Genomic DNA, 13532 nt, shown 5'->3' with positions numbered 1-13532 from the left:
CCTAGGGGAATTCACGTATATCCAGATAGATTTATAACATTGATGCATATCGGGTTGTGTCCTTTTGACAAAGAGCTTAACATGCACATTCCTTACAAATGACTTGTGATGCAGAAATCCTGATTCATCTCATTAAAACTGAGTGATTTAATAATAAAAGTGCAGAATGTTACCACTGTTCAGTCACCATACTGCAGAATGCCTTAATCTGTGTAATGCTAATGGTCTTCCATTTACAGCTCTGCAGTAGCATATGATTGCAGCCTGACTTTTCATTTGTGACCTTAAGCCTAGGTATCCTGAGGGTAAATATAAATACCATTTATCCTTATACTCAAAAGGTCTCTTATTCTCCATTTTATATCCTTACTGTATTGAAGTATTGAAGTATTTTGAAAACACAATACGTTAAGATGAATTTTGTAGGAAACAATCCTGACTTATATCAGGATACAAGTAGATAAAAGGTAAACAATAAACATTCAGATAGCCAATCAGCACATTCGTAAAAATAGAAATGTAAAACTAAATATATCACCTAGAAATTTTATGCGTATGTTCACTAAGTATTAAAGTTGCGAGAGAATAAAAAAAATGAGAATTTATTTGAATTTCTTATTGCTCATTGAGAAGAAGTAATTCTTTTCTGTTTGATATTGCTCTAATTTAATGAAAGATGGAAGTTGGGTTAGAATTCAATCTGTTTAGTTTATGTAGAAAATGACATTTGCTGAATAAGTCCACCCTATGTTTAAAGCTCCTTACATAATCTTAGAAGCTTTCAAAGGGAGCTGCTCTGCAAAAATTAGTGTACTAAATTTGAGATAAAGAATCTCTACCCCTAGGAGCTTTAAGAGGTGCATCATTTAGAGAGACAATGATCAAACTCATTCATCCAGTTTTTCTAGGAAAAATAAAGGTAAATTATTCAGTTTAAAGAGAAAGAAAGAAAGGAAGGAAGGAAGGAAGGAAGGAAGGAAGGAAGGAAGGAAGGAAGGAAGGAAGGAAGGAAGGAAGGAAGGAAGGAAGGAAGGAAGGAAGGAAGGAAGGAAGACAGAAAGAGGAAAGATTTTCAGGGCATAATCCTTATCATACATACCTGTTATTGCAGGCACCAGTGATGAATCGATACTTATTAGCTAAGCAATTGTTTGGACATTTTGGTGGCAACATATAACGCAGACATCCAGAAATGTTAGCAATCATAGTAAGCAGATCAGCTGATAAAAGATCTGTAAGAAAGAACCCGAATATTCTGTTGATATATGGCTTCTATGAGAGAAAATATTGTCAGCAGCAATAACAGCATTTGCTTTTCTTTCTGGGAAAGAGCATTAGTTAGATGTGCTGCAGTAGGTAGTCTTAGAGACTTAGAGGAGATAAGAAGTGAAGGGGAAGAGCTATTTTTATTATCTCATGAGTAGAGAACGAAAGGGAAGCCATCCATCTATAGCTGAGATCTGAGGTGAACCTTCTTTAATCTTCTCCTCTCTGCATTCTCTTCTCTTTCCATGCATTGTGGTCACATCATTTGGCCAGTCCACAGTTAAAATAAATGTGTAAAAAAATGTTGTATATGTACATATACATATGTTGTACATATGTCTATGTATATGCAGATGTATATACCAATGAACAAAATCTTGGGACTGGAAGGATGCTGAAATTTAAAGTGAGGATGGCTGACTATATAGCTACATTCAGAGTGGGAGAGGAACAGAATTATTACCCAGAATTTGAGGGCTAGGGAAAAACAGGCTGCATTTCTTTCATGTCAGGGCTCCCAGTGTGAGTTCTGGCAACCTCTCCCACACACACCTGTATGTAAATACACGTAGGGCAGTTTGGAATTAAGGATGCAAATGAAGGAAGAGCAACACCCTTCCTGAAACTCTTGCCTTTCAAACCGACTGTAATCCTCATGTGACGAAACAAAATAGTAGAAGCAGCAAGTAACTATTGCCCCTTCCTCCTTACTGCTTCAGGTCAACCAGTCCCATCATTTATCTTTTCTGCTCATCCAACCTCAATCTAAATTGATTTAGTCCATTAATCAAGTGAAAAAATGGAAGTCAGAAACAAACAGACAAACAAAGAAAAAAGATTCAAGACTCAAATCATCTGAAAAATGTTTCACTGAGCAACTAGAATCTGTGCAAGGTAGTGGTGAGAACAGAGAGACAATGGGTTGTTTGACCAGCAATATAATTTTGCTATTATGCCCTAGCTACCCATGTTAAATGTGTGAGTACAGATGCATTCACATGTTAGTTCAGGTTCAAAGTCATGCTCAGAATCCAATTCCCACCATCAGTACTGCTTAGGTATTGATTCATATGTTTGCTTTAAAATGTTTTGTTCTTTTTTTCACAGAAAACTACCCTTTGACATGGCAAATAAAATGCATTGGGTCTATCCAACTTCTGTGCAGATTGTTTTAGTTCTGTAAACTTATGAGTTTTGTACACTCTGTGACTTAAAAATTCTAGTTCTTTTGAAACTGTACCAGTAGAAAGATCACTGAGAGTCTGTAAATGTACAAATATACAATACACTAACAGAAATATCTGTAGTTCTACAAAAGTCCCATTCATTTAGTAAGCCAGATGTTTCCTCAAGAAAAAGAAAAAAAAAAGAAGAAAAAAGATAGCTGTAAATCTTTATGTTTGTCTACAACACTCTAATGCTTCGATGTCTTGAAAAATATTGCCATTGTATAATATCAAGATAGAGAATACAGATTATAAATCTCCAGCTTGCTTTAAGCGAAGGAATTAAATTTTGAAGGAAAAAAAGAATCTGAATTTTTGGCTTTCCTGACATCAGGGACTCATCTTGAAATTAGTCTTGAAATTCATCTTGAAAAAGAACTTTCCTTAGATAATTATACAATCACTGAACTTTATTTATTACCTCATTTTATTTCTCCAACAACAACAAAAAAAGTTGAAATATAAACAAAGTGATTGCAACTGCAATGTATTATTAATTTTGGAAATATGAAAATATTTTCTTAAAATGAGCTATCAGTAAGACCATCTATTTCAAGAGGTGATATATTTCAAACTGCCAGTGTCATAGAGTGATAGGAATATTTTGCTTGTAAGCTCTTTGTCTCAGAAGCACTAAACCCAAAAATATTTCACTATCAACAAGAAGTTTGCAACAATGCGGATATGCAATATGGTTCTGAGTTCACACAATGCCAATAGCAAAGTGCTGCTCTCCTCAACCGTAGAAACACAGTAAACTCTTCAGTAAAGAAAAATGTGAAACTGTGACTACATGGGGTGCTTTTAAGAAGAACAGGAAGAGCATCTTGGCCCCAGGATATTGACAAGATATCTGCCTAACGTAAAAAATAAAAAAAGTTAGTACAATTTTAATCTAAAGGACAATATTCAAGAAATCAACAGGGATTTTTACTGATGTATTTACCAGTTGGATGCAAAGAACGCCTGTGCTTCTGGCAAACATTTTGTTTCAACACTTGAATTGACATTTCCATTCGCTCCGCTGCTTGGGAAATATCTTGACTATCTCGTTCAGGAAATTTTGAGAAGGCCAGCAGTGAGATAGGACTTTCTATTCCCTTTCCTTGGCTATTTCTATAATAAAAATAAAACAATAAACTCATCAATAGGTGTACTTTTCTATGTTGGGTATATTCTAAGTTCGAGGTATAACTTGATCAAAGGATGTGCTGGGAAAGAAAAATGAAAACTACATTTTTACTTTGTTTTGCAATGAAAATTCTGGAAAGGACCCTTCTGTTCAGCACACACAACAGCATTAAAATTTGTATGAAGCTGTCAGGATGAAACAGAAACTGGTATGCTGGACAAAGCCTGCAGCACAAAGTAGCTGAGAAGACTCATGCAGAATAATCACAGTATAGATATCTCAATGAGGGGCTGGGTTCTAAGTGAGTAGGCTTCATTTTTATGTAACATTTAATATCACTGAGCACCTCAATCATTACAAATAGATTCATGACTTGCCCTGTCACCAAGGAAACAACCACAGTAGTCTAGATGCTCTTTGCATCTGACAATTAGAAACGTATCTCCTCTCAGAGATGGTCCAAACACCTGCTTGTAGTGACTAGCTGTAGATGGAGTTTCAGCATTTAGTTTAGCAGGAGTTAATTATATAGTTACATGGCAATACGTTACTTAACCAGTCTGATCTTACCTTTAACTTTTAGCAGTTTATGTTTGATTAGACATCTTTTTAACTTAAACAGAAGAAAAACAGAATCATAGAACCACAGAATGGTTTGGGTTGAAAGGAATTTTATATATTACCTAGTTCCAAACCCCCTGCCAATGGATGGGACACCTTCCACTAGACCAAGTTGCTCAAAATCCATCTAAATGGGCCTCGAGCACTTCCACTGATGGGGCATCCACAACTTCTCTTGACAACATGCTCCAGTCTCATCACTCTCAGAGTGAAGAATTTTTCCTTTATATCTAATTTAAATCTATCTTCTTTCATTTTAAAGCCATTACCACTTATCCTGGAACTATATGCTCCTGTAAAAAGTCACTATCCAGTTTTCTTGTAAATATCTCTTAGGCACTTGTAAGGCCACCATGTGGTCTGTGCAGAACCTTCTCTTCTACAGGCTGACTAAACCCCTTTCTCTCAGCTTCACTACATAAAGAAATAATTCCAGCTCTATGATTATCACGTCACTCCTCTGGACTCACTCCAGCAGACCCATGTCTTTCTATTTCCGAAGGCATGGAATGTACCCTCAGCAAGTTTGCTGATTATATGAAGCTGGAAGGAGTGGCTGGCACACCAAAAGGCTGTGCTGCCATTCAGTGGGACCTGGACAGACTGGAGAACATGGAGAAGGCAGGGAAACTTAAGGGGCTTAACAAGAACCAAGCGCAGCATCCTACATCTGGAGACAAATAACCTCGTGCCTCAGTACAGTCTGGAAGATGACCTGCTAGAAAGTAGATGGATCCTTCTCCTGTGGAGAAGGACCTGGGTGTCCTGGTGGACAACAGGATGACCATGAGTCAGCAGTGTGCCCTTGTGGCACAGTTTGTGGTATTAAAATCCTGAAACATCTAGTTAGTCAGAAGAAAAGAAGATGCCATAACCAAATGCAAGAACTAGGGCTTAGTATTTCATACATAAGGAAAATATTGCTCATACAACATGTAAAAAAAAATAATGCATGAACAAGTAAACATTTCTCTATCAGTGAGTTACATGACAACCTCTGTAAAAATTAGCTAGAACAAAAACACAAAACCAACCTCTCTTAAGGAGAAGGTATGTCCCATACATCTTCTTCAACCTTTCTCTCTAATCTTACAGATTGTGTAAGATTATCACAATGGTTATTATTTTGTCAAACTTCTCTTTTCTTGCCTCTTTCCACTTCCTAATTCAATATATTCATGCTTCTAGCTCATACTCATGCTCTTAGAGATGAGCTCTGATTCTGGAAGGAGATGCTGTTTTTAATCACTAATTTAAAAAAATTGTATTGATAATTTGTAATGAAGAAATAGCCCCATGAAGCTAATGACCTGTGATATTATTATTTGGAAGATGAGAGATATCTGGGAAGAAGACAGTTTATACTTGCCAGATGTTCAGATACTGAGTCTTAATGCAGATCAACATTAAAATATTAAGCATATTATTAAAAGCATATCTATATGCACAAAATAAATTCTCCAATGTACAAGCTATACATTGCCATCCAGCGTCTGATATTCTGAGATTTCTTTCTGTCTTGAATTAATGTATTTATAAAGCATTTTTTTTTTTAGAGATTCTAAGCCAGAACAAATGCCTTAGATATTTGCTGCCGTCTGATCTCCCATAACAGCAGCACTGTGCAGAATATAAAGGGAGTATCTTTTGTTCATTCTTAAAATATGTATGTACATGGCTACTGTTGCTCTAAGACCAAGGTGGCACCAACTAAAGTATGATGCCAAGTGGGTTTCTGCAACTGTAATTATAACAATGGACTCAAAACATTGAAGATGATTTTGCAATTCATTATGCACATAGTCTCATGGATAGCCAATTTGAGTTGGCACAGATAGGGATCAAATACAACAAAACATGTTAAGTTGGAGGTTTTACAGTTCATATACTTTGAAACTGCTGAAACATGATAAACGAACAATTCAGGAATTCAAGTGATTATATTAAACAGCTGATGTGAGAAAACCTACTTGTCCAGATCAATCACAGTTCAAGGTTAAACTGAGGTCTGTGGAAAAAAAAACAGTTATTTTGACTCAGACAGCTTGTAGCTCAGACCCCTAGATCAGGAATTCAGCAAATTCAGGTTGGACTACTGAACGTGGAATGATTAGGAGTTTTCCCATTCTAACCTGAAAAATATACTGCCTTTTCATCTCAGAACTGCCTTTTCAGTCTCAGAGACAGCACTGAGCTCATCTGCATTGCACTGTAGTTTCCTTCAATTATTTGTAAGCCAAAGTAAAATGAATTTTCACAGCGCTGCGACCTCTATAACTTCCAGAATTTCAAATATGCAGTCAAATGCACTTGTTTCTTGTTTTTAGCCTTTGTGCTAACTAAAGCTTGAATTCAAGTATATAGCATTCTTTGTTGCAAAGGGAAAAAGCCCTAGCAGTTTTAGACTGATATGATATAAGAATGGAGAATTATATAATTTAGGGAGTTAAACACATTCCTTCCTCAAGATAATAATGAGATTAGATAATAGTTCAGTTCTCGGTACTTTGCAAAGTGCCAAGGACTTCTGTCTAAGAGGCAGGTGTTGAGCACGTATACCAGCCTGAATTAAAACAGCAAGAAGTCTCTCAACGAGCTGATTAAATTCACAAGGAACTGAATTAAATAAGAGCATGCAACAGAAATAGTTTTCACTTCTGGCAATGTTCATTTTTAACAGTCCTACTATTCTACACCAATTAACACAAGATCATATTATATTCTTATGGACAGGTTTCTAATACTGGAACAGGACACTCGTGCCTCTGATTGCAGAAAACAGGAAAGCATGTGCTTTAGTATTGATACTAACACACATCTTTGGATGCTCTGCTGACAGTGCAAGCCTTTGGCTGCTTGCAGGGTTAAATCTAAACTGCAAACAACATAAACAGTTCACATATTGCCTTTTACTAGCAATGTTCTGCCCAAGAAATACCCAAAGATTAAAAAAAATTCCTGTCAGATCAAATGCTTAATTTAAGTTTTGGATTATTGATCTAATTTTCAAGTGCTGCTGTTGAAACAGAAAAGGGAAGGGGAAGAAAGGAGAGAGAAAGAAAAGGAGGAGAGGGTAAAGGAAGGGAGAAGAGGAGGAGAAGAGAAAAAATATTATTTGTTTGCCTTTTCTGTAATATATATTTCTCAGTATATTTATAGTTATTAGTGAGCATCCCTCCTAAGAGGAAAGGCTGAGAGAGCTGGGACTCCTCAGCCTGGAGAACAGGCGGCTCAAAGGTGGTCTGCAAGTATCAGTAAGGAGTGTGAAAATAGAATGGAGCCAGGTTCTTTTGATTGGTATCCAGTGCCAGTATGAAAACAAACTGGAAGATGAGAGTTTCTGTCTGAGCACTAGGAACACTTTTGTGCTGCACGGTGATGGAGTATTGGCACAGACTGCCCAGAGTGGGGTCTCCTTGGAGACCCCCCCCAAATCCACTTGGATGTGGTGTGGCATGCTGCTCTGGGTGTCCCTACTGGAGCAGGAACTGTGCTAAATGTCAACCTCAGACAGTATGTGACTGCTACTATTATAAAGGCTTTTAAAGGGACCTCTTCAAAGATAGGAACTTTGTGTAATGCCATACTTCATAGCCTATATATCCGTATATCTATATATCCAGCGTTTTGAGCAAAGTTAAAAAGCACAGTGACCCAGCGATTTATCTGGGGTGACTATACAGTTTCATTTTTATCAAACTTCTATTAGGAAAGCCTTTTGCTGAATAAATTCACTTTTTATTTTTTACCTTTTCAGAGCATACTGTGTAGCGTAATCCACCAAATTAGAAGCCTTCTGGATAGCCTCAGTAATGCAGTTATCTTCACTTTCTTCTCAACAGAAAAATAAAACAATTAAAAAAAAGATATATATATTAACATACATTTAAAAAACAAACAGGTTTGCAATATTGTCATATGCAATTATTCCCCATTAAATATATCTTTATTATTTAATGCTGTGTTTTCTGATCTTTCTGAAAAAGAAGGTAAGAGTAGTAAATCAATTCTTCCATAACATATGAAGTGTTAGGCTTTCCTTCATTTTCTTCCAGCATAAATCCAGCTACATACATTGTGTAGTACCATACTTACAGGTCCATCTGAAAATGTGGTGTTATGTGGGGATTATGCTCTGTAGGCTTCATGTGTATGTTGCATAAGGCTGTTCTTTGACTGAAAGGACAAGTCTGAGCTCCCCTCACAGGTAGCATGAGTCATTCATATGATTCATTTAATGTTATTCCAATATGTTACGTCTGAAAATACTTTTAAGTCTAAGTTAAAAATTGAGTCTGATCTTTATAGTTAACACAGACTTTTAAAATTTAATATTGCAAGATTTTTAATTATCTTTAAGGGTTTTATCTCTGAGAATTATATTTTGCTTACAGTGTTTTTCATCTTGTGATATTGATTTAGTCTCTAATCTAGAAGAGAAGATCCATCTTCTATACCTGAATTCCACTCTCTCACATTCTATTTATTCATATATTCATTTTGTGTTAACTAACTTAAAATATAACCTTATTTTAAACTACCAGCAATTAATACGGGAGCATCAAACAGAGAATCCACTATAGAAAAATCAATCTGATCCTGTTTCACAGAGATGGTCCAAAATCTACTTACTGTCTAAAGTAATGTCTTGGATATTGGTTCACGGGTTATTATTTTATAGTATGGATATCACTGTATTTATTTATATCATTTTATTTTATTTGTGATTCTACAATAACTTCAGATGAAAACATTCCTAAGATCTTTCCCTTCCAAACTGTATCTAACAGTTATAAAAATCAATTAAGGAAATGCAAATATTGAAAAATAAATATTGAAAAATCTTGTTTTTTCACAATCTTTAGTAATGTAAAATCAGCCTCTTGAAAATTATCCCTTCAAAATTCAATCTTATACCAGTCTACCAAACCTTACCAATTTAGATTGATCAGATATAAAATAAATAGCTCCGGTATTTAAAAATATGGGATTTTATCATTTGAATATAGGTGCTTCTGCAATCTGAGATGCTTTAAAGTCCCTTCACTAACCAGAGGGTGCTAATGGGAACAGATGCATGGAGATGTGTAGCCTTGTGGGACATCAGCAGCGTGTCAGCTGGCACATCGCACAGCAACTGACTGTAGTCCAGAGTGAGTAAAGGTAGCAATTGTCACTCTGGTAGACAAATCCAACAATCATGTTTCTAAACATTACAGCTGACATATGGATGCCACTAAGAAAATTAAATCACTCTTAGACATACGTACAGACATAACCAAAATATGCTGCATATGCTGTGTTCTCCCTTGTCAAGAGATGAAGCTGTATTTGGAAAGAAAGTGCTCATGGAATAATCCTCATGGAAGTCAGATTGAGTATTTTGCACATTAAAAAAAAAAAGAAAAAAAGAGAAAGAAAGAAAAGATTAAACTAAATTGCTCGATGAAATAAAATTATATGCTGTTACTTACCAAAGAGGACATCTTTACCTGTCTGAAGGAAAGAGAAGAAAACAGCTGTGAAGGCTATAGCTGCTGAAATTCCCAAAACAATTAACACTTTCATCTAGAAAAAAGAAGAGGGAACTGTTTACAAAATATATACCTTCATTTGATAGATAATTATAAGCCATATTATAAATAATTTCTTGTGCAAGGTAAATTTTACCATTAAATTATATTTGTAGCGAAACTTTTGAGTATGTTATTGAAATTTTAAATATTCATTTTTTAGAAATAATTGTATATATATATTTTTTTTTCCTATTTTCATTTCTTACTAATTCTTTTGCCCTTTGGGAAACTTCTAGCACAAGGAGATACAACATTTTTCTTTACAGTATGATATGTTCTGACAGTATTAGCAATGCTTAGCATACATAACAGAAATTAAGCAATATTTTACCATTTATTTTGAACTTCTGTGTCTTAATATGGTTTGATCATAATTTTGGTTTACTCACAAGATTGTGAAACTGGCCAAACCAGGAAAAACAAACATCTATGGTTCTGTCCATGTATAACTGTAACATCAAAGCTATACAACAGCTTTGCAAAGCTGTTTTCACATTGTATTCACATTCCAAATATGTGCTACATGGTCCATTTCAGTACACTGGTTTGCTGGTAGCTTTTACAGCAGTGCAAATACATACATAAGTTATCCAAGAAGCAATGTTTTTCACATGCTACATTCTGATAATAAAGAAAACATAAATTAACACATCAACTAAAAATTTGGCGTAGTAATATTACCCAAAGGAAGTCAATGTGAAGGCACCCCTTATTTTCCACAAGTTAATATGATGAAGTTGCTCTGGAAAATGGCAAGAAAAGTTTCATAATCTGACCTTTTGTCTGCTGAGCAGATGATCTTCCACAGTTCTGTACTTTATTGACGGCAGTAACTCTTCTGAAATATTAAAGTGAAGTACTTTCCTGGGGCCCAGCCTACTCTATCAGCTTGATGCAGTGCTACTCACTCAAGCTTTAAAAGTGCAAGTGATTTCAAAAATCTTTTTTTTTTTTTTCCCCACCACAGTATTCTCACACAGCACAGAAACTGATGTTAGAGCTTCACTTGCTTATTTTTTCCTGTTAATAAGCGAACCTCTGTAGTTATTTCTGATATTAGATTTCTTTTTAAAGGAGATGCAAAGGAAATTTACTGAAGTACTTCCTGGGTACAGTTTTAATTAGTTCATTTTGTCAATAAGTTTGGAAAAGAAGGTAAATCTGTGTCCTATTTTATCTTTTCTGGTATTGACTCTTTGCCAAAATGATCTTTATTTCCTCTGCTGATAGCCCCCAGGTTGCCTACCAAGTTTCTTGAATGGCCATTTACTTTGTATTGTTCTCTTGAGCAATTTATTTTATATTTCCAAGGCTGCTTGTTTTTATTTATACTTTTTCAGTGCCTTTGTTTCTTTAAGTCAATATTTTGACCTAAGTTGTTGTTTTTTGTTTGTTTGTTTTTCATTTCCTATTTAGGCAGAGAGATCAAATTCAGCCCTAGAATCAGAATTGAGATTTCCATTTCATTTTTGTTGGTCTTTACAGGGAAATCACAAGGTGGAGCCAAAGATCAGTGCTTTCCTCTTTGCTGTGGGTAATAAGTAGAGGCTGAGTAGCAGGGAGCATCTTGAAACTTCTCTACACCATGTATGGGGACCGAAGAAAACTCATGAACATGGGAACAGGTTGGAAGCAAAACAAGGCTATTATTATAGCAAATTTAAATTAAGTAATTTAATCATAATCCTATGCCCTGCATGAATGAGTGAACTTGGGTGAAAAGAAAGAAGAGAGTAAAGGGAAAGACCCTCTCTGGATAAGTAGGCTTCTGCTACTTAGATGAGGGCCTTTTCCTTACACAAGAAAATGCAAAGAAGATTGACTTTTAACATGGCACAGCAAAACACTGAGAAAAGCAGATACATTCCAAACTCCTAAAAGAACAAAGAACTTTTAACTATCTCTTTTCATATACTTCAAAAGTATCATGGGTCTCATTTCTGAGAACTGTGGACTTTCTTAACATGTAAAAATGGGCCTGCTTTTCTCCACAGTTCAAGTCAAAAATTGGAGCTTTTTTGAGAGTTCAAAAAGATCTTTCTTAAAATATAAATTAGAATCTTAATCTTTGCTCATTTGTTATACTTGCAGTATTGGTAAGCTTTGGACTGTATTTTGGTACCAGCAGCAAATTGATCTATGAGGAAAAACATGAATGGCAACATCTATGTTGCTTCTTTTGCTGAAAATATGAATACAATTTGTATAATACCTGATTTTTTAAATAGTGTAAATGTTTATCTGTCCTCTGAGTCTCAATCATAGCTTTACTTAGAAAATATGGGAAGTCTTTATTACATTGGATCAGTAGAGATAGGTGCAGATATATTCTCATTCTAATTCTAGCTCATTCAGAATCCTGTTACTGTAAACTGCCAAAAGAGTATTTATTGGCTTAAGAATAACTTCAGTTTTTGAATCCAAGTCATATATTGCCTACTTGTCAGTGAAGATTAGTTGGATAAACATCTTGCTGAATGAATCCCTCGTATTCCGAATCTCCCATTGTTCACTTGTCTTCAGCCTTTATTACTATGTCATACCTTTGTGTTCAGCACTGACTGCACAGATCAACGACTGTCTAAACATGAAAGACAAGTATAAAACAAGACTTATGTTAAATACCACTATTGAAAAAAGCAGCAGTGAATCCTAACAGCTAACAACACTAGCACTTAGGTTTTAAATTAACTAACACATTAAATTTATTATATCTCCAAGATTTGAATTTGTACATGAAGAACAGTATTGTGTCTATTTGTGTTCTTAAAAGTTAAAGACCTACAAGGTAAATCCTTGAGCTGTTAATAAAAAAAATCAGTTCAAGGAAACACCCCTAAGCAACAGAACTTGGCATTATTCACACATACAAATTTCTGCAGCCTTACATTATTCAAAATGAATATTCCATAATTCAAATATTGTGCAATTTCAACTGATGTTTGATACAGGAAACAAACATACTTATCTAACCTTAGAAAGACTCCTATATTTGCACTGTAACAGCCTATTGCCTTCCCAGGTTCTCTCAGGCATTATCAATCCTTACAAGCATTGGGTTAGAATGAGAGACCTCCAAGACAAATCTGGGCAGCTACAGAAACTATTTTTGATAACAGAAAACTGTTTTTCAGCATTTAGTAGCAATCTTAGGCTCTAGCATGGTATGAAGGTGGGTGTCTAAGTTGTAATAGAAAAATTAGTCTCTGATATCTCTGCTTATCAAAATTCTATGAATGCTTTTGCAGAGGAGAGGCAAAAAGTATTACTATAAGGAACTCCAATAGAAACAGTTTTGCCTATGTTCCAGCTTAGCATTGTACAAATAGCAACAATCAACCTCATTCCAGTTAATTCAGCAAAGAATTACAAAGCCAAAAAAATATAAGAAGGTGAAAGAAAAGCAGATTACAAGGAGAGTTTATCAGTTTCACTGATACCTTTGACTTTAGGCAACTTAGGGACTCCAAGAAGAATCTACAAAGGTAAATTAGTCTTTTGAGGAGAGTCTTCTCTCCTGAAGAGAGAGAAGACTCTCTCGTGTCTGAACCCACAGCAAGCTTGCATATCACTGTGTGAAAACTCTCCCTTAAGTAAAGAGCAAATTATGATTTATGTGGAAGCATGTGGAATAGATGAACAATATTTTAAGATATATATATATATATATATATATATTCAGAAGGTCTAGTAATTCAATAGGAATGAATA

At 35.2% G+C, this 13532-nt stretch overlaps 1 protein-coding gene across 1 annotated transcript in view; it reads right to left on the bottom strand.

The window, feature by feature from the left end:
* Window positions 1-9813, bottom strand: part of TPO (thyroid peroxidase) — a 32302-nt gene extending 22489 nt beyond the window's left edge. Inside the window, 5 exon segments of the mRNA XM_031552679.1 lie at window positions 1100-1232; window positions 3439-3608; window positions 7995-8076; window positions 9520-9570; window positions 9720-9813. Of these exon segments, the coding sequence (XP_031408539.1) occupies window positions 1100-1232; window positions 3439-3608; window positions 7995-8076; window positions 9520-9570; window positions 9720-9813 (530 nt within the window).
* Between the last annotated feature and the right edge of the window lie 3719 nt (window positions 9814-13532).

This window comes from Meleagris gallopavo, chromosome 2 (genome assembly GCF_000146605.3).
Source record: "Meleagris gallopavo isolate NT-WF06-2002-E0010 breed Aviagen turkey brand Nicholas breeding stock chromosome 2, Turkey_5.1, whole genome shotgun sequence".
NCBI classification, from domain to species: domain Eukaryota; kingdom Metazoa; phylum Chordata; class Aves; order Galliformes; family Phasianidae; genus Meleagris; species Meleagris gallopavo.
The sequence above is the reverse complement of the archived record's forward strand: the minus strand, read 5'-3'. Positions and strand labels throughout refer to the sequence as shown.